This window comes from Barbus barbus (genome assembly GCF_936440315.1).
Source record: "Barbus barbus genome assembly, chromosome: 27".
NCBI classification, from domain to species: domain Eukaryota; kingdom Metazoa; phylum Chordata; class Actinopteri; order Cypriniformes; family Cyprinidae; genus Barbus; species Barbus barbus.
The window spans coordinates 5,690,001-5,711,775 of NC_136755.1; the positions used below are offsets into that span (position 1 = coordinate 5,690,001).

Below are 21,775 nucleotides of genomic sequence, written 5' to 3' on the forward strand. Positions count from 1 at the left end.
TAAGAAAAAGGCGGCAATAAAATTTGGTTACTCTTTATTTTACGATGTCCTTGTTACAGTGTAATTATACATTTAAGTACTGATTAAATTAATTAACTACATGTACTATATGGTTAGGGTTTGGCTTAAGGTTACTTGCATGTAATTATGCATAATTTATTGTTATTATAATATTAAACATGTAACGTATAACAAGGGCACCTTAAAATAAAGTGTTACCAAAAATTTTAAGAAACTTTCAACTTAAAGAAACTTTGAATTTTGATTATCAAGCTTGGGAGCTCAAACTGAAATTTATATGAGCAGATTCATTCATTCAAGAATTTTTATAAGTTCATTAACCAAAATGTGGGACATAATTTGGTAACACTTTAGATTAGGGAACACATATTCACTATTAACACTAGAGTTTTCCCTCAATAAACTCCTTATTTGCTCCTTATAAGGTAGTTGTTCGTAAAGGTTATGTTTAGGTATTGGATCAGGTTAAGGGATCTAGCAGAATAAGGCATCAATATGTGCTTTATAAATACTAATGCATGGCCAATATGCTAATAATATGCATGCTAATAAGTAACTCGTTATTAGTGAATTGAGTTACCTAATCTAAAGTGTTATCCATAATATCCACCAAATTTTCTACCACTAAACATTAAAACAGACAAAAACAAAAACAAACTATTTTAGTTAAATCGACTGCCAGTATAAGGACTAGCTAATTTGGGGATAAATGTTTTTTAGTTGCTGATAAACTTTTATTACACAGAAAATAAAGAAAGAAATACTTGTTTGATAACTTTTATTAGAAAATCTGCAGCATTTAATGTTTAAGCCTACAGTTGCCACTATGATTTCTTTACACAATTAGTCAGCTCTTTAAAATTGACTGGGGTCATGATCTGAGTGGGACTGAATCAGGATTTTGTTCACAGTAACATTCCAAAAATATTTTATTCATTTTTTTTCTTTTCTTTTTTTAATGTCTTTTCAGACCAACTTGTTCCTCTCTTGCAAGGTCTCCTTGAATGAGGACACACATAAACCTCAGATCGTTATTACATAACTCAGAACTGAAAAAATACATACACAAAAGTTGCATTCATTTAAAAAACTGTTTAAATGTACTCCTTTTGGATTCCCATTTCAAGTGGCACCGCTATAAAGAATATGCTGAGTTCCTGTAATGAAGGGGAGCGAGTATCGCAAGATCTCCAATATATATAGCATTAATGATCAGGTTCCAGCTTTTGATTTATGGTCCATTATTCATGCACCAGACTCCTGAATTTTGACACAAACTTTTGGTGACTTTTAGATATTGTTTAGCATTTCAGATGTTTCATCATTGTCTACAAGGATTTAGAACAGCAAAAAGCTGCTTTTTTAAAACAATATGTTCCTACATCATAAAAGCGTTACTGAATTCTGTTAATTCAGTTAGTGTGACAAATTAAATGTAATGTGTTAGTAATTCCAAGGGCATATTTGGAGACAGAGTGGGCTGAATAATACAGTGTCTCCCTCTACTGTCCACACCACACATTACATGACAGCTGATTCAAACAGAGGCACAGTTCCTTTAACAGCCACACAACCAATCGTGCCGTCAGCAGACGCTTCTGTCGGACTAGTAGCTAGAGGAGTGTTCAGGGCAGGGTCAATGAGGTCTCGGTCCAATCCTGCACATGTGCATGCAGCAAACAGCCAATCAGCATGTCATGGCATTAGCCTGGCATCAGCTGAGCTTTTTTTTCTGTCAAACATAAGACATAATTATGTATAAATCACAAACCTGAAAATTCAAATGCAGACAAATGCAAAAAAGTAGAAAATAAAACTGCCTCTGTCAGTTCCCAAAAAGTGAGAACTAATGTTTTACATAAAGCAGTAGTTTTTGAACGTTTATTTAAAATTGTAAAGATTATTCCATACCTACACATTTGTGATTAATATTTATCAAAATTCTATCCAACATTATATGGTTATTTAATATGCAAACTATTTAGTCTTTGAATTTCAAGCAAAAATGTTAACACTTTAGATTAGGGAACACATGCACTATTAACAGTTTTCCCTCAATAACCCCCTAATTTGCTTCTTATTCACAGTAAGTTAGGTGATTGTAATTATGTTTAGGTATTGGGTAGAATTAAGTCATCTAGAATATGGTCATGCATTAATATGTGCTTTATAAGTACTAAAAACAGCCAATATGCACTAGTTAATAGTCAATGGTGTTCCCTAACCTAAAGTGTTACCTTAAAAACGACTATGTTAAGGGTTATATATGGCATTAAAATCCTCCTAGGATGTTCTTATTTAAGACTTGGGAAGTTGTACATTTTTTGATAAAAATGTGTATCAGTTTGTTTTTTATGTTTTTATTCAGTTTATGAATGTGCTGTAAACGGAATCATTCTATATTCCCTCATAGTTGTACAATATCATCATATTTTTATACATGAAACTTAGTATATTGTAAATAACTTTTTTAGAATAAGTTTCAAAAACTTTCAACTACAGATTATCAATCCACAATGTCTGTCAGGTTTTCTCACTAATCCACCCTATAAACAGGACCTTCAGAAATCCAGAGCTTTCCACTCACACTCACGACTTTGAGGGTGTCGTTCAAGTGCATTCAACTATAAATATAATTTTTCTGAAATGACTTGAACGCACCATTACTGCTCATCCCTCTACATCACAGCACCGTCACGTACCTGCCAGCAGAAGCAGCCCCAACAATCATCTGAGCAGCTCCAGGGACGCCCACTGCGCTCAGAGCCACAGCGTGTCCAGAGCCGTTCACTGGGCTGCCGTCTCCTCTCAGGATCCCTGTGCACTTCCAGTTGTCCATGTAATTAGCTGCAGATGAGATGAAACAGCATTCACAGCACAATTTGCATAATATGATTTATTTCATGAAACACATCAGGCTGGGATATTCTTAGTTCGTATTATGTGCAGTCTTAGTTGTGAGCAGAATGTTTAAAGTTTTTAAATATTTTTTAATGAAAGATAAACCCTTTTTCTTTTTAATATTATATAAAAAAAATTTAAGAAATGTTAAATAATTAAAAACAATATAAAAAAAAAACTGTTGGACTTCAAAGAGAATATCTGAATAGGCAATGATAAAGAGCCATCACTGCTAATTGCTGTTGACCCAGCAGGAAGCAGACCGAGCTGACAGCTGACCTTTCCAGAGCCGCACACATCCATCGTCTCCAGAGGAGGCCAGCAGAGTGCTGGTGATGTTCCAGCTCACGCGCGACACCTCAGAGTTATGACTGTCAAACTGAGCCATCACCTGGACCTCAAACTTAGTGGGACCGGAGCTGTTGGCGCTCTCTCTCCTGTCAGAAACACACAACACACATCAACTACACCAACAACATTCATACAGTTTGAGGAAAACATGTTTACATGTAAAACTCAGCAGCACCATGATGAGAGGTTACTAAGATGCTATTCCACATTAATATGTGGCTGCTAGGATGCTCTGGGTGGTGCTTATTCGAGCTGAATAGAATATTGTAAAAACTGACATTGCAGTATTTTGTTTTATTTAGCTTTATTGCTTTATTTTATTTTGCAATATTTTTGCTGAGATATACATTGGGAATAAAGGGGTATTTAAAAATACAGGGACTTTCAACAGATAATAGCTTTATTATGTATATGGGAAAATAAAAACAAAATTTATTTACTTTATTTAAAGCTGGAAATTATTTTTTACAGAGTTTTACATTTTCATAGGCCACATTCACAGTTTTTGACCCATTAAAAATAACTATAATACTTAATTTGAATAATAATTCGTTTCATCATTTGAAATAATACTTATTTTGTTAGATATTTTTATGAAAATCACAAATAACTGTAATAATAATATTGTACTGTAAAATAAAATGCACATTTAATCAATAATTCATTCTATAGGCTTAGTACTGTCAAATTAATTATTTCTTTATTTTCAAACATTAAGCAAGCATTTATTTAGGTTTTTTGCCCATAAAAAAAATACATAAATGTGTTGCAGGTTTCACAATGAAGCGTGTCACTGTTCAAATCGCGATGACACAAAAACAATAAAACTCATTATAAACGAGGCATTTGTTGCATCCAGTGGGGACTTAATTACTGATTATAATGACTTATACTGTCTTTTTACACATTGCATTGCATCGTGCCGCGTAAACATTACTGTTAAGATAGCAGTAGCAGATGGAGGCCCAAAGTGACAGAGGAAGCCGTTGGTCAGGTTCAAGAATACATTTTATTCGCCACACGATGAGTCACTGTACGTGCAGCCGCACGACACAAACAGCACTTCCCATCCCCATACTAAATTTCTGGAGCCTTTTTATAGGCCTAACTCCTCCCCTGGTCCGGGACATACCATTTGAAAAGGTAATTATGTTTCACATAAATCACATATACATATAATAATAACAATAATACATATAACAACTCATATCTGCAGATACACACATAACACACACATTATGTACACACAAATAATAATACAAATAACTCATAAAACATTTCTTTTGTACAGCTATGACGGATGGAACCCCCGGTGACGTCACACACACGGACTACCAAGATGGCGCGAACACCATGTATAAATAGACCGGATTTTTAACTGAACAGGTTTGGCAAATGACTCGTCAAATGTCGTAAGTATATTTGTATCACTCTTAACACTGTACTTAATAAACCATATAAACCAAATAATAATGGTGAGGCGATTTATTTCTGTACATAAGACAACAATCCTATCATGTTATATACACTGATGTTACAGCCACTGATTCCCCATATAACTCACGTAAACCAGGTAATACCAACATACAGGACATAATACACCACAACACACCTTTAAACATACAATAACATCAAATTCTACACAAGTCCGTGTATACATGATTGTCAGTGCCGGCAAACAGACCGTGTTAACATGACGCCGGTGTATGTATGAAATGTGCGTGTGTATTCAGTCCGTGCATAGTCTTACCCTGTGACAATTACCATGTCTGCATTTGTGATCGGAGAAACGTCAAACAATAAGAGCTAATCTACACTGCTCAAAACTCGCGTTTGATTCTTTAAATAAGAAAACGTACTTACAGGCTGTGAGTCAGAAGCGCCAGACTGTCCTTGCAAAGTTGGAATTGCCCCACTTTATAGAAACAGCCTTTGTGCACAGCTGATATTGTAGGCTACTCTCCCAGGTTCGGGAAATAGTCCTCCGTAAAATGCGCTGCACACACTCTATTATTTGGGTTGAACTGTTCTGGAACAGTGTTGTAAATACAACTTAACCACTGAGAGTTACTAGTTGTGTCCTCTTTTGGAAACCCAAACAAAATACTTTCGCTTTCACAACGAAACACAGCGTCTCCAGGACATGGCACCGGCAGCAGCAACAATACTACAGCGAGAATAAAAATTACGCCCTCTTTCTTTGCGTAAACGTTTGGGCGGTGTTTTGCAAATCTTCCCACACAGTGACGTAGACATGTGGGGGCGTGTTTGAATGAGCTGTTTTAGGGGGGCGTGGCAGAGTCTTAACTTTTATAAAGAATATCTCTTTGGTTTAGAGACTTTAGTCTTTGCAACTCTTATCTGTGCACAAACAGCTTGTAACACTCCAAAGAGAAAGGAAAACTTGAAATCGGTGGTGGTGATGGCGCAGTGGATAAGACTTTGGTGTGAGAGACCCGGGTTCAAATCCACTGTGAGACACCAATGTGTCCCTGAGCAAGACACTTAACCCCTAGTTGCTCCAGAGGCGTGCGACCTCTGACATATATAGCAACTGTAAGTCGCTTTGGATAAAAGCGTCAGCTAAATGAATAAATGTAAATGTAAATCACATCATATGACCCCTTTAAAAATGATATATGTCATAAATGTTTTATTTCAGAGTTTATGTTTCAGTGAAATAACATATTTAAGATGACCAATTTGACCGTTCCTTCACTTACTACTGAGTGTGATATCCTACTAACCTCAAAGGTATGAGTTTGAAAATGCGGACGTCTTTGGTGACTATGGCCAGCACATGGAAGGATCTCCCCAGATTAGGAGCAAAGGCGGTGTCATGAACCGGGTCAGTCACAGTCATCAATGTCTCTGCTTTGGCATACTTCCTGTAGGTCAACATAAACCCTTTAGAAACGCTTATAACCGATAACAAGTAAAACAGGAACTGATGCATGGAGTGAAGCTCATACCTCATATTTTCATTATACTCATAGATTTGCACTTTGCCACTGTATGTGACGTTGCTGTCGTCACTGTCCACGGCTATCATTGGAGGATGAGCTCGAGAACTAAAGAGCAGAACAAACAGTTAAGACAATCAAGAGTACATCTTTCATACTGATATGTGATTGTGTAGACGGCGTTCAGACCTGGAGGGGTTCCAGGAGATGCAGGAGCAGGACAGCTTGCAGTAGGTCTCATGCTGCAGTGACCACTGGCTGAGGTTCAGCACGTCAGGGGCCTCGTAGATGCACACCACGCCGTCCGCAGAGCAGGTGGTCAGCATCAGGCCCATGTGCTTCGGCGCAAACTTCACATTCCGACTGTCCACCAGCGTGATCCTCTTGATCTGTACAGACAAAGCAGAAATCAACCAAAGAACTTGATTGGTTTTTACTTCCTTCCACAAAATATATGTGACCCTGAACCACAAAACCAGTCATAAGGGTTAATTTTTTTAAATTTATGGATCATCTGAAAGCTTTCCATTGATGTATGGTTTGTTGGGATTGGACAATATGAGAAATACTGAGAAAATCGCCTGTAAATTTGTTCAAATAAAGTTCTTAGCAATGCATATTGCTAATCAAAAATAAAGTTTTGATATATTTAAGGTAGGAAATTTACAAAATATCTTCACGGAATATGATCTTTGCTTAATATCCTAATGACTTTTGGCATAAAAGAAAAATTCTGACCCATGCAATGTATTTTTGGCTATTGCTACAAATATACCCGTGATACTTATGACTGGTTTTGTGCTCCAAGGTCACATATTACCCCATTCTAATGTTGTCAATAATAGTGATTTTAAATTAAATAATACGGAAATATTTGAAACTGTTATAAACATCAATACACTGATACCAGTTGTGCTTTGTGTTTTTCACCAAAATAAAAGCTTGTGGGGTTAACTCATATGGAGCCCCACACATAACATGCCGACAAAAGTATATTTATCATGGCCCCTGCATTAAGAATTAGTTCCCTCATTTTATTAATTTGTTACCTCATTTTAGTTAACTGTGGCCACGATTTACTGTTTGTTCCCTCGTTTTAGTTAAATGGCAGCTATGACCCAGCCAGCAATGACATGTGGGGCCCAGATGGGTTAACTACGGGTTCCATGGGAACTGTGTGGGCATGGGCTTTGGCTGGATGAAATCAGCGGGTCCCATGTAGGTTTTGTAGTATGAGTCCCACATAGGAAGCCCATATGAGCTGATTACATGGGCCCCATAAGGGACAGGCATGGGCCAAGTGGGCATGGGTTTGATCTGGGAACACATATATGGGTCTTGCATGACATATTTATGGGCCAAGTGGGCATGGGTTTGATCTGGGAACACATATATGGGTCTTGAATGGCATATTTATGGGCCAAGTGGGCATGGGTTTGATCTGGGAACACATACATGGGTCTTGAATGGGATATTTATGGGCCAAGTGGGCATGGGTTTGATCTGGGAACACATACATGGGTCTTGAATGGGATATTTATGGGCCAAGTGGGCATGGGTTTGATCTGGGAACACATACATGGGTCTTGAATGGCATATTTATGGGCCAAGTGGGCATGGGTTTGATCTGGGAACACATACATGGGTCTTGAATGGGATATTTATGGGCCAAGTGGGCATGGGTTTGAACTGGGAATGCATATATGGGTCTTGAATGGCATATTTATGGGCCAAGTGGGCATGGGTTTGATCTGGGAACACATATATGGGTCCTGCATGGCATATTTATGCGCTAAGTTTGGTTTGAACTAGGAACACAAGAGTAGGGACCTCGATCTGCAGGTCCTGGTGGGGTGGTGGTGGGGGGCTTGTCCTGGGGGTAAGGTTGGCTCCTTAGCTACCTTGTGGGTGGAGGCCACCGCCTCTAGGTGGCTCGGTCTCAGGGTGGTGGCGGCGTGCGGTGATTGCGGGACTCTCTGGGGGGCTATGGTGGTGCGGGGTCCTGTCGGGATGACGGGGACCTTTGGTACTTGTCTGGCCGGTAGTCGCAGGTTCAACGAATGAATGAGCTGGGTAAAGTGAGTCGGCGAATAAGTGGTGGTTTAGCGAGTTGAGTTGAGCAAGTCAGTGTGCGGGGTGGTGTGGGGAGTGAGTTTGGTGGGGTGAGTCAAGGATACTGTAGGAGAGTGTGTTGGGTCAAGGGAGGGGGGAGTGAGTGAGCTGAGCTCACGGAATGAGTGAGAGAATTTGGTGGAGGGAGTGAATGAGCGAGTGAATCAAGTGCACAGAATGTCTGTGAGTGAGTGAATGAGTGAGAGGATGGATGAATGGGTTAGATTGAGGAGAATGAGTATGTTACAACCCTGTGGTTATTCTGTTTCCTCTGCTGTGTTGGGCTGTCTGTGTTTTTGTTCGTTTTGTGTCTGTATCGAAGATGTACTGGTTTATTTGACCCATTTTGCCTGTTTGACACTGATTTTTGGATTGCCCTTTAAACCTGGTTTTTGCTTGGCTTTGTAAATACTTTTTTTTAATATTGTAAATACTAAATTGGGATAGTAGGGAGCCTGATGCCATTTTTCTTTTGTTTGTGAATTCTTTTGTTCTCTGTTTTGGTGTTAGGAAGTTAGGGTAGTGAATTGTATTTTATTTCATTTTATTTTGATTAGGCAAGGCAGAGGTTTAAAAACCAGAACATTTTGTTTGTTATTTTGGCCTTGTCGGTTCCTGAATTTAAACTTTTTTTCAGAGATGTTTTTTTAAATATATTTTTTAGTTTACCTGTATGTTATGATAATTTTTGTTGTTCAATTTAATATATTTCTTGCAGTTCAAAGCATCAAGTGTCTTGTATTTATCTTGTACTTGTATTCATTCTTCGTTTTAAATTTTTCTTAGATTGTTTCCTTAAACCATTTGGCATGGTTGGGCTTAGATAGGCCTTGCATGAATTGCCCAGTTAGGACCAACATAAGATCCTTACAGAGCCCACTTTAAGCCCATATGGGCATTCACGGTTGAATCCTGATGCAAGCCCACTTTAAACCCCTTTAGGCAGGTGGGGCCCAAATGGGTCTGACATGAATTACCCAGTTAAGACCCTTTACAGGTCCCCCTAAAAGCCCATCTGGGCAATCACAGCTGGCCCCGAAGTGGATACCGGGTGCAAGCCCACTTTAAACCCCTTCAGACTGGTGGGGCCCAAATGGGTCTGACACGAATTGCCCGGTTAAGACCCACATAAGACCCTTACAGATCCCACTTAAAACCCACCTGGGCATCCATGGCTGGCCCCCATGTGGACCCGGGTGCAAACCCACTTTAAACCCCTTTGGGCAGGTGGGGCCCAAATGGGTTTGGCATGAATTGCCCAGTTAGGACCCACATAAGTCTCCTACAGATGCCATTTAAAGCCCATCTGGGTAGCCATGTTGCAGAGCCCACTTTGGACCCATTTGGGCAGGTGGGGCCCAAATCGGTCTGACATGAATTGCCCAATTAAGACCCATGCAGTACCCTTACAGGTCCCACTTTTAGTACGTCTGGGCTTCCACGGCTGGCCCCAATGTGGATCCCGGGTGCAAGCCCATAATGGGGCCCACATTTGCCGCCCATGAAGCCCTCATCTGGGCCCCACATGTCATTGCTGGCTGGGGAATTAAGTACATGTTCCCTTATTTTAATAATTCACTCCTTCAATTTAGTTCCTGACCACAAATTACATATTTGTTCCTTCATTTTAGTTATATTTGTTCCCAAAATTTAGTAATTCATTCCCTCAGTGTTAATTTGCTCCCTCGCGGCCACAGTTTATGAAATCAAGGCAATAAATTAGTACAATGTGGCCATGATTCAAGACAACCAAATTCTTATTTTTTTATTTTACAGGGCAGTTGTATTGCCACAGTTATGTCTTAATATAATAATAACAACAACAATAATAGTAATAATACTATATTATGATTATTGTTATACAATCTCACTCAGAGCTATCAAGCAACAGAGAAATTAGTCTGATTAGGGTAAAAAAAAAAACTATAGATACTGTTCAAATTGTATGCCCTTTATGTTGTAGCCATTTTTCCCTACGATATAAAATATATATATATTAACACTATTTTTCAAGGTATTAGAAATTCCAGTATCATGACAACAGTAATACAGTAACAAAAAATGAACAGTTTTACATACCCAGTGGCTTTGACCCCGTTGTTTATCATTGGATTCACCGACAATCTCCTCCCATACAGCTGCAGTGCGGTCAAAAGAACAAGACGCCAACACCTGACCAAACTCAGGGTGCGCCCATGTTACCCTCCACACCGACCCACTGTAAGTCTACAACAGACAGACACAACTCAGAATACAGCCATCAGTCAAAGTGTCCATTTTTATGACTCCATTATGATGTATTTGGTTAAACTAACCAATCATATCAACATTGATGAAAATACTGATAAAATCACTTTTAAAGTTGTCCAAATGAAGTTCTTAGCAAAGCATATTACTAATCAAAAATTAAGTTTTGATATATTTACGGTAGGAAATTGACAAAATATCTTCATGGAACATGATCTTTACTTAATATCCTAATGATTTTTGGCATAAAAGAAAAATCGATAATTTTGACCCATGCGATGTATTTTTGGCTATTGCTACTTAAGACTGCTTTTGTGCTCCAGGGTCACATTTAGTTAAATTTTTATTTAAGATGGTCATATGCACACAAAATAGAAATTACCAAAATTATGTAAATGTAAATGCACCTATTATACCACAAATCGTGAATTTTGAATTTTAGGTTTAAATAGAGATTTACACCCAAAGAACATAAAACATAAATATAACTGATACCTTCCAGCTAGCAGTACAATGCCATTCTCCATCATCAACTTTTTCCCAGACCTAAAACAGTTTAAAAAGGGGAAAAAAGCCAGAACGTTTGTCATTAAAATGTGGAATAAGGCACATGAGCTATAATGAACCACAAGCTGCAAAGAATAAAGACTCAAAAGCCTATATAAATTAATAAGTTTCATGTAATTTGGGGCTTGAGACAGTTTTAAATAGAACGAGAAGGATCTTTCAATCATAAAAGTGTCTCTCAAAACCTAGTAAGCTGCTCTAATAGACCGGTATTTGGGTCTGTCGGCACCTGAGTTCACTGTAGGTTTATGGACACAGCCTTTATTTTTTGAACCTGAACAGATGGACAGTGTTTTCTTGCCTTGACGCTCTGATCACTGGAGCAGGTCGCCATTCTCCGACAGTGAAAGTCATAAGAAACATTGTGAATCAGATCTTTATGATCCGCTGCGATGCTCTTCGCAACAAACATCTTCCAAACTCTCTCAAAATCTGTTGTGTGTCTCTGTGCATTTAGTGAAATGGCTGAAGCCAGGTTTTCTCTTGACCAGTTCAGATGTCCAGTGTGTCTGGATCTACTGAAAGATCCAGTGACTATTCCCTGTGGACACAGTTACTGTAGGAGGTGCATTACAGACCACTGGAATCAAGAAGTTCAGAAGAGAGTCTACAGCTGCCCTGAATGCCGACAGACCTTCAGACCAAGACCTGCTTTAAATAAAAGCACCATGCTGGCTGAAGTGGTGGAGCAACTGAAGAAGAGTAAACTCCAGACTGTTCCTGCTGGACCTGGAGATGTGGAGTGTGACGTCTGTACTGTGAGAAAACACAAAGCTGTCAAGTCCTGTCTGGTGTGTCTGAACTCTTTCTGTCAAAATCACCTTGAACAACATGAGAAACTCTTCAAAGGAAAGAGACATGATCTAATAGATGCCACTGGACGACTTCAGGAGATGGTCTGTTGTCAACATGAAAACCTGCTAGACATTTACTGCCGCACTGACAAGCAATGCATTTGCATGGTCTGTATGATGGATGAGCACAGAAACCATGAGACTGTATCAACTGCAGCAGAGAGGACAGAGAAACAGGTACAGATTGAGAGACACTGGTAAGATTATCCAGTTCTCTGAAATAAAAAAACACAAAGGCAGGAGTCACTCGTAACATTTCACCCATATTTCTGTGATGTACTGTTGTTTTGTCCTATACAGAGACAATTGGATGAGACATGGAGAGAATTCCAGCAGCAAATCCGGGAGCGAGAGAAGAAGCTTCAGGAGCTGAAAGAGGCTGTGAAGACTCACAAGGTGAGTTTTGAGGAGAAGCAGCAGCACTGGTTTAGTTAAGACTCTTCTTTTGTCAGTCAGTGAGGGAGATTTTCAGTCCCACTGAAGCACAGCACACCGTTAAACATTTCAAAGGGTGTACTGTTGCCAGTAAGTTATTGTAATTAAGATTTACAGTTGCAAACTGTACTGTTTTACAGTAAATTACTGTAAATAAAATGCAATTCATCAGTATACTACTATAATTCATTCATTTTAATATACAGTAGATTTCATTAGATTTTATCATTTTTATATAGAATTCATTAGATTTTTACTCTACATACTGGCATTCAATTAAAATAGACACAATAATTACAAAATATCTAAATCTTTATTTAAAACATTGCATGTATAACACTTAAAAATATAGTCTTCCAACACTGGAATTCAGGGTGTAAACACTGACACGCCCCAAAGCAGTGGCGTTGTAGCGTTGCCAGCGGCACTGAGCGTAGATTTGCCACTGCAGTGGAAACACACCGTTAGGCCCGGGTATACTTCACTTTCTGCGTTCCGTTCCATCTTCCTCACAGCCGTGTCCACGCAGCTTTTATGCGGATGGTGTATGGACGCGGATGGCAGGGGCGTAGCCATCATTTCAAAAGTGGGGGGGACGGAATGTCTAGTGTTATACCTGTTTTTTTGTTGTTGTTTTTTTTCAGTTAACCCTAGTCTAATTGACAGGTTTTATTTTTAATCATACCTTTTTGCTTAATATGCTTTATGATTATATTATTATATATGATTATAAAACAGAAGGAAAGAAAGAGAGAAAAAAGAAAAAGAAAGAAATACAACAGCTTGTCACTGGGACAGTACCCTTAAAAGCACATCTTTGTACCTTATTTACCCCAAAAAGTTTCATAGTTGTACATTACGGTACATATTGGTACTCTAATGTACTAATGTGCACCTTTTTGAGTATAAGTTACAAAGATGTCCTTATAAAGGTACTATTTTTTAAGGTATAAGAAATATCTTATCATAGACAATGCTGTAAATAATCTTTACCTCTGAAGTCTCATTCACTCTCAACTGTGAATTCACTTGTGCCTCTGTCTACAGCAAATAAAGCAGTGTTTGAAACATGTACATACAGGGAATAGTGACATACAGAAGAAAATAACACATTAAGTACACTGCTGGACAATAACCAATCATTTGTATCCTAAATTATTTTTTAACACTTTAGAATGATAAACACACATTCACTATTAACTATGACTTTTGCCTCAATAAACTCTTCATTTACTGCTTATTAATAGCTTGTAAGGTAGTCGTTGTAGTTGTTAAATTTAGGATTATGGGATGCAGAATATGGACATGAAGAATACAGAATTAATATGTGCTTAAGTACTAATAAACAACCAATATGCAAGCTAATAATTACCTACTGTAGTTAAAAATTATAGCTTAGAAGTTGTTCGTCATACTAATGTTATTTTTTATTTTTCTATATTTGACTAATTATGTGTTTTCTATGATTGGTCCATATATAATCCTACAAACGCTTGTGTATTAATAGATTTTATACAATGTAAAAACAGCCAGGTGTTAAAAGCCATTCTTCTCACCTGTCACTGCGTGTCGTCCTGATTCTGTCCTAACAAACCTAGGCTGACTGTTTCTTATTTTAAATTACTTGATTGAAATACATCATGTAGAATTGGCAGAGTGTCACAATGCTGCAAACGCTGTAAAATCTCAGTTCAACATTATCTTTATTCTTATTTGAAGGGTTCTGTTAACATACATACGTGTTAAAATAAAAGATGTTACAAAAGAGTTACGGAAAAAATACACTGAAAATAAATAAGTGCATGTTTGTCCAGGACGCTTTTTTTTCTCCATATAATGAACATCAAAACTTGCTAATTATTCAACGAGCAATAGGCAGAGTCACTGAACATTGTGCAACACTATTCGGATCCCACATGCCAACTTACGCTGCTTGACTTCTTCGTAAAAAAGGAGTGAAGAGTTTCTTGCCGCTTTGAACTCATCTCGACCTCTAATGAATGATGGACCGCGGGCGCGAGCCTGGACATGTCGTGACGTCACAAACTGAGTGCCTGATTGCCATGGAAACGTAAACGTCATGTATAAATTATCTTGTCTCTTTGAATTTTAAATCATTCTGCATTTATATACATTGCTTCATTAAAACCTCAACATGTCGAGAACACAACTGTCCAATGAAAAAGTGTAATCTACGCCCCTGGCGGATGGCCGAAGTATACTTTTAGACAGCGCACCAGTAGCGCTTCAACGGACGAAAACACACATAATTATGTCAAAATGTGCGGCTCAAAAAACAGATCAGCGTATATGTACAGCCGAACGAGCAACCTTTCCAACTATAGTCTATTTCACTGCACCGTTTCTGTGGCATAAGCCCAGGTATGTGTTGCCACATTCTCGGGTTATGAAGAATAAAGAAGGGAAAAGTTAATCTTCCGAATGAAGAAGCAATATCTTCTCACCGTGACTAGGGACAAGCTATTATTTGATTTGCTCTTGTCGCTTATGACAGAAAAGCTATTCACGATGATCGGAAAAGATTATTTTATTTGCTTAAGTCAGAAACAGCGAATGCCTTTTAAAACCGGCTGTTGTTCACACTACATTGCATTGTTATATTTTGTAAAAGTTTTACTTGCCAACTGGCAACGTTGATTTTTACTCGCATTTGGCGCTTGGCGAGTGTTTTAGGCCCTGGATGTAACACATCCAGTGTAGTATAGTCAGTCCCAAGCTGTTGCTGCATATTGTGTATGTAACAGACATTTGAATATCCTTGTTTTAATCACTCATTGTGTATGTAGTGGTAATAGCTGAAGGATTAATATTCATGCTTGGTATGTATGAGTTTGAAAATTCATGCTTTAAATGTTTCTTCCAATTAATTCTTTGTCAAATGTATCATAGTCTTGTCATAGAAATCGATGTTCAAAAGTATACTTTGCAAGAACCTGTAAAGTTCGGACCTCTGACTGAACAGATAACAACGATTTATTAGTGGGGTGGAGAAACAAAGCAATACCCCAAGCAAGGACAGTATCTAATTGGTCAAGACATCCAGATGGGACGGTCTGAAAGCAGAGTTTAAAAACTCAGGACATCCATCAAACTTTCTCTTAGTCTCTCTTGCTATTTTCTCTTACTCTCTCTTCCTTTTGTCGCTCTTACTCTTCTTCGTAAAAATGCTCTCTTAGTTACTCTCTTCTTCTCTTTTGCCACCGCGTGCTGCTCTTTGAGCGTGCTCTGGCCCACATGCCATAATGAGAAGGAAAACAACCTAGTCTCGTTACATCCTTTTATTCTTTTACTTTAGTTTCTTGTCTTTCCGTGGAGTTTCGTGTTCTAATGTAAGTTTGCTACAAAGTCCAGCTCCAACTGCACTCGCTTCAAACTTCGACCAGACCAACTCCGCATCCTCAGCCAACGGCCAAGACCTCACTTCAAAGACCATTGAACTTCCAGCCAATCAGACACTTTGGGGAACCCCCTGTCTGCAACGACGACACAAAGGAAACCCGTAACACAAGCAAAGCAAGCAAGTAACGCCTCCAAGTTCTAAAGTGGTGACTTTAATATAAATATTAGCCTCATTGAGAAACTCAAAGCGAGGGTTAAATAAGTGAGTAATGGTTGTTAAGGTCTATGCAATTGAACATATTGCTGTAAACTTGGGATTTCACATTTCCATTCTCTTAAACTCATCCTTTCCTCACTTTCTCTCTTTCTGCAACGTGTGAATGCTTGTTCATGTGTTAGATTAGTTTATGTCTAAAAATGCATAAAATCTGATTTATATTGAAAAGAGAAGTATCTTGTGTTTTGTGCTCACAAGTTAATGTCTTAATCTGCCGATCTAGTTACTGTGCTGTTTAATAGTGTTTTCACTATATTTTGTATTTTAATATCCAGTGCAGAGTTTGTTATACGGCTCGTTCAGTGAATCGCCGTAACACTGATTCTGTTCAAATCCCTATAAAATCATAAATGATTCCCTTTGAGCTAAATTAAACTATTTCTTTAAATTACATATTAATATTACTTGTATTATGTTACAGCAGTAAGAGCTTATTTTAATGTGTGTCCTACAGCGCTCTGTACAGACAGAGAAGACGCTCTGAGGTCACACAGATGATCAGAGATCGAGAAAGGACTGTAGTGAGTCAAGCTGAAGCACTTATGGAACGACTAAAGCAGGACATTGATCAACTAAGGAGGAGTGATGCTGAACTACAACAGCTTTCACAGACACATAATCACACCCATTTCCTCCAGGTAACCCCATGGTCTTTATATTTTCATTACTGAGAGCTTTTACAGATTTTATTGATACTTGAGCAGTATTTACTCTCTATGAAATATTTCTGTCTTACATTTATTCTCTGGTTGTTTGTGTCTGTGCAGAGTTTCCCGTCTCTCCCTGTTCCTCCTGGATCTCCAGATGTTCCCAGCATCACTGACAGTTCTTTAGATATTGTAGGAAAATCAGTCTCTAAAATGAGACAGAAACTGGAGGATTTGTGCAAAGAGAAGATTGAAAAACTCTCTGGAAGAGGTAAAGTACTAGAGACTCATTAGTATTTTGTTTATTTATCTAGTTCTTTTACACTGAATCCGTTAGTCATGTGTGTTGTTTTCAACAGTGACATGCATCCAGATCATTCCCACCCCAGAATATGAAAGCAGGAAAGACTTCCTACAGTGTAAGTTACTAGGAAAATAGGAATACACAAAAGACAGCATTGTTATATGCTTATAACACAAAGTCTCTTTATGGACACTGATAAACCCGTGTATTATTTTTCTATACATTTTTTAAACATGCAAATACACATGAAACATGAAAATAAGAATTACGTATTTGGGGGGGCGGGGTCACCAGGACTGAAATTGAGAATGCTCCAGTTACTAACGTAACCTCGGTTCCCTTTTATAAGCTTTTGAGGAAACTCCTGTTTACTCTGGTACTGAAGCCTGACTTGTTCACGTCTGTGTAGCTGCACAAACAAATGGCACTTTAACCCACCAAAATGGGTGGAGCCGACTGCTATACAAGTCGGCTCTGAGCGCCATTGGTCAGAATCTTTCAACCGAAGCGCCAATCATACACTCGTGTGCAGCCTTATAGCACGTCAGACTATGCAATGCTCGTTCCCTTATCTCAGGGAACAGAGGTAAGTCTCTGCTTTGTAACTGGAAGCACTTTAGAGCGGCCTCCGAAGCATCCAAAGAGCTGCTTTGAGTGCCAAAATAGGCCAGAGCGCTCAACCTATACTCTAAGAGCCCGAACTGGGCAGAGTGGATTAGGACCCTGTTCACCCTCTGCATTGGAGAGTGATAGAAGGGTGATGTCTTGTGCTCTGAACGGAGTGGAGAGCACACTTTAGGACTTTAGGCACATAGCTATGTCTTGGCTTGAGGACAACTCTACAGTCATTAGGCCAAAAGTCAAGACATGAAGCATTGACCGACAGTGCGTGCAGGTCGCCCACTCACTTGACTGGTGCTAAAGCCAAAAAGAAGGCGGTCTTAAGCATCAGGGGCTGCAAATCGGCCGACTGGACTGGCTCGAAGGGAGGGCCCCATAGGGTTCTGAGGACTATTAGATAGGTCCCAAGTCGGCACTGTGTGAGGGCGATGTGGATTCAATCTCTGAGCTCCCCTCAGAAACTTAACAACCAGGTCGTTCCTGCCAATTTTCTGGCCAGCCACGATAGAATGATTCGACGCAATGTCTGCCACATAAACTTTGAGCGTGGAGGGGGCGTGCCCCTTGTCCAGCAGTTCTTGTAGAAAGGTTAGCATGTAGGACACGTCGCAAGAGGATGGGTCCTCGTTCTGTGCTGCACACTAGTCAGAGAAAACTGTCCATTTAAGGGTGAAATGACATCTCGTAGACCGGGCCCGAGCCTCCAAAATGGTATTAGTTACACTCGCAGAGAGCTGTAAGACTCCCGTCGAGGGGGCAAACATGAAGGCTCCACAGCTCTGGCTGGGGATGTCAAATCATGCCCTTCCCTTGTGAGAGGAGGTCCTTCCTCAATGGTAATAATGATAATAATAATAATAATATGTTTATTTTATATAGCGCCTTTCTACAAACTCAAGGACACTTTACAATCATTGATCATTCAACATAAAGGCATACATACAAATTGAATGTAGAGAACACAAAAAAACACACAGATCAGGAGACAGGAAATAGAATAACATAAAGTGAAAAGATATGTTTTCAGGTGGGCTTTGAAATCCTGTAATGAAGAGGGGTTGCGAATATGCTGGGGAATAGAGTTCCAGAGTGTGGGGGCAGCGAGACATATGCTCACAGAAACTATATGCACAACTTTTACAACTCCTTAAAAACCATATACGGCCCAAGGAGTTGTTCCATTACACATTTGAAAGCAGCAGATGGACTTAAAATATTAAAAGATAAAAAACAGATCTTGGTAAGATGGGCTGAATATTTTGATGCCCTCCTTAATCATCAGTCACCAATTGATTATTCCATCTTGGAGGAGCTACCAAATCGGCAAACTATTCAAGACCTTGATCACCATCCAACATTCCTAAAGGTGCTGCCAGCTATTAACTCTCTCAAAAATAATAAGTCCCCTGGCAATGATGGCATCCCTGCTAAGCTCCTTACCAGAGTCACAGTGTGGCTTCAGGAAGAATTGGAGTACTGTGGACATGGTTTTCACAGTGAGACAGCTTCAAGAAAAATGTTATGAACAGCATCAGGACCTTTTAATGGCTTTTGTTGATCTCTCCAAAGTTTTTGATACAGTGAGCCGAGAGCTGCTCTGGAACATTCTGGCAAAATTTGGTTGTCCAAAAAAATTCTGTAAAAATTATTCACAGTTCCATGAAGGAATGGTGGCTTGTGTGACCATAGGTAGTCAGGAGTCAGAGCCTTTTAGAGTACGCACTGGAGTAGGCAAGGATGTGTGTTGGAATGTACTTTTTAACATCTGTCTCCTATGTGTCACAAAGCTCCTGCATGATAAACTTGAAAGCAGCAGTGGGATCACTGTTGACTTCAGGTTGGAGGGAAACCTCTTTAATTTTCGAAGGTTCCAGGCCTCTACCAAGGTCTCAACTATGCAGATCCTTGAGTTGCAATATGCCGATGACTGCGTGCTTTTGGAACATACACCAGAAGACCTGCAAACTATCCTTGTTGCTGCTGTGAAGACATATGTGAAGGACATGTGTGAAGTCCCCTCATGCTTCAAACGCTCCACCATCATCCCCGTCCCAAAGAAACCCAAATTTACTGGACTTAATGACTACAGACCTGTGGCCCTAACGTCTGTAGCCATGAAATCATTTGAAAGACTGGTTTTGGCTTATCTGAAGGACATCACTGGACCCTTACTGGACCCCTACTGAGAAAACAGGTCTGTAGATGATGCAGTCAACATGGGACTGCACTTCATCCTGCAGCATCTGGACAGACCAGGGACTTATGTGAGGATCCTGTTTGTGGACTTCAGCTCCGCTTTTAACACCATCATCACGGAAACCCTTCAAAATAAACTAACCCAGCTCTCCGTCCCCACCTCCGTCTGCCAGTGGATCAATAGCTCCCTGACAGACAGACAGCAGTTAGTAAAGCTTGGTAAATTCACATCCAGCACCCGCACCATCAGCACTGGAGCTCCTCAGGGCTGCGTACTCTCCCCACTGCTCTTCTCCCTCTACACCAACGACTGCACCTCTAAAGACCCCTCTGTCAAGCTCCTGAAGTTTGCAGACGACACCACACTGATCGGCCTCATCCAGGACGGTGACGAGTCTGCTTACAGACAGGAGGTTAAGGAGCTGGCTGTCTGGTGCAGTCTCAACAGCCTGGAGCTTAACACGCTCAAAACTGTGGAGATGATTGTGGACTTCAGGAGAAACCCCCCTGCTCTCCCCCCACTTACCATCATGAACAGCACTGTGACTGCAGTGGAGTCATTCAGATTCCTGGGCACCACCATCTGTCAGGACCTCAAGTGGGATATTCACATAGACTCCATTGTCAGGAAGGCCCAGCAGAGGTTGTACTTTCTTTGCCAGCTGAGGAAGTTCAACCTGCCACAGGACTTACTGAAACTGTTCTACTCCGCCATCATTGAATCCATCCTCTGCACTTCTATAACTGTCTGGTTCAGCTCAGCGACCAAATCTGGCCTCAGAAGACTACGGAGGGTAGTCCGGACTGCTGAGCGAATCATTGGTACAACCCTCCCCACTCTCCAAGAACTGTACTCATCCAGAGTGAGCAAAAGGGCTGGTAAAATCACTCTAGACCCCTCACACCCAGCACACTCCCTCTTTGAACTGTTACTGTCTGGTTGACGCTACAGAGCTCTGTGCACCAGAACGACCAGACACAGGAACAGTTTCTTCCCTCAGTCAATACATCTCATGAACACTCAACAATAAACGTGGAACACACAACTAATGCATTATCCATTCACCACACTCACTTATTTCTTTTTTTTTTCTCATTTCCAATTTCTACTTTGCACATACTTGACCTGTACATACATAGTTGTCTATATTATATATATATATATATATATATATATATATATATATATATATATATATATATTTTACTGCTTTGTGCATTGGTTATTGGCTATTTGTTGTTATTTTGTTTTTATTATCTGTGTCCTGTCCTGTTGCTGTCTTTCTGTTGCACTGTGGAGCTTCTGTCACTACAACAAATTCCTTGTATGTGTAAACATACTTGGCCAATAAAGCTCATTCTCATTCTCATATAGAAGATATATATACAATACTGTTAAAACTGAAGTGATATGTCAATAGAGGCTCAGCCCTCCACCCACTATGCCTGTTTAAATAGTACCATCCTTTAAGTATCTGGACACCGTTGTATCAGAGGACTGCAATCTTGATGATGAAATTGAAAATCGGATAAAGCAACCCTCTGTAGCATGTAGACTTTGACGTAAGGTCTTTCAAAATAAGCACCTACAATTGCTTACTAAAGTTACTGTCATGATTTTGGCTAATGCAGTACACTACTGAATGATGTGCATCAGAGGGGATTTAACTATAAGTATACTATATATAAGTATTTATCCTATACAAACTAAAAGAATAAAGGATAAAAAATACAAACTATACAAATGCATCACATAAATATTTACCCTATACAAACTAAAAAAATAGAGGATAAAAAATACAAACTATACGAATGCTTCACAAATACTGTACATGTGCAAAGAGAGACATTTTGAGTCAAGCAGCTGGTTGGGGAACAGTGCAGGATGATTTGGAGTGCATGAGCATGTAAACATACAT

The 21,775-nt window shown here is 39.5% G+C and overlaps 1 protein-coding gene and 1 pseudogene across 2 annotated transcripts in view; one reads left to right on the forward strand and one right to left on the reverse strand.

Moving 5' to 3' along the window:
• LOC306847610 (nucleoporin SEH1-like) overlaps positions 1 to 11,574 on the reverse strand; it is a 12,569-nt pseudogene extending 995 nt beyond the window's left edge. The window contains exons 1-8 of the transcript in view: positions 11,464 to 11,574; positions 11,091 to 11,141; positions 10,428 to 10,574; positions 6,426 to 6,625; positions 6,246 to 6,344; positions 6,021 to 6,161; positions 3,202 to 3,359; positions 2,720 to 2,868 (exon numbers count right to left, since the gene is read on the reverse strand). The product of the transcript in view is annotated as a nucleoporin SEH1-like (transcript). The remainder of the gene's footprint in view (positions 1 to 2,719; positions 2,869 to 3,201; positions 3,360 to 6,020; positions 6,162 to 6,245; positions 6,345 to 6,425; positions 6,626 to 10,427; positions 10,575 to 11,090; positions 11,142 to 11,463) is intronic.
• A 49-nt stretch (positions 11,575 to 11,623) lies between these two features.
• The window catches only part of LOC306847024 (tripartite motif-containing protein 16-like), a gene marked incomplete at both ends in the record, with an annotated part of 98,838 nt that continues 88,686 nt past the window's right edge, over positions 11,624 to 21,775 (forward strand). The window contains 5 exons of the mRNA XM_079380759.1: positions 11,624 to 12,193; positions 12,317 to 12,441; positions 16,543 to 16,726; positions 16,856 to 17,006; positions 17,095 to 17,154. Coding sequence (XP_079236885.1) covers positions 11,624 to 12,193; positions 12,317 to 12,441; positions 16,543 to 16,726; positions 16,856 to 17,006; positions 17,095 to 17,154 — 1,090 coding nt within the window. The remainder of the gene's footprint in view (positions 12,194 to 12,316; positions 12,442 to 16,542; positions 16,727 to 16,855; positions 17,007 to 17,094; positions 17,155 to 21,775) is intronic.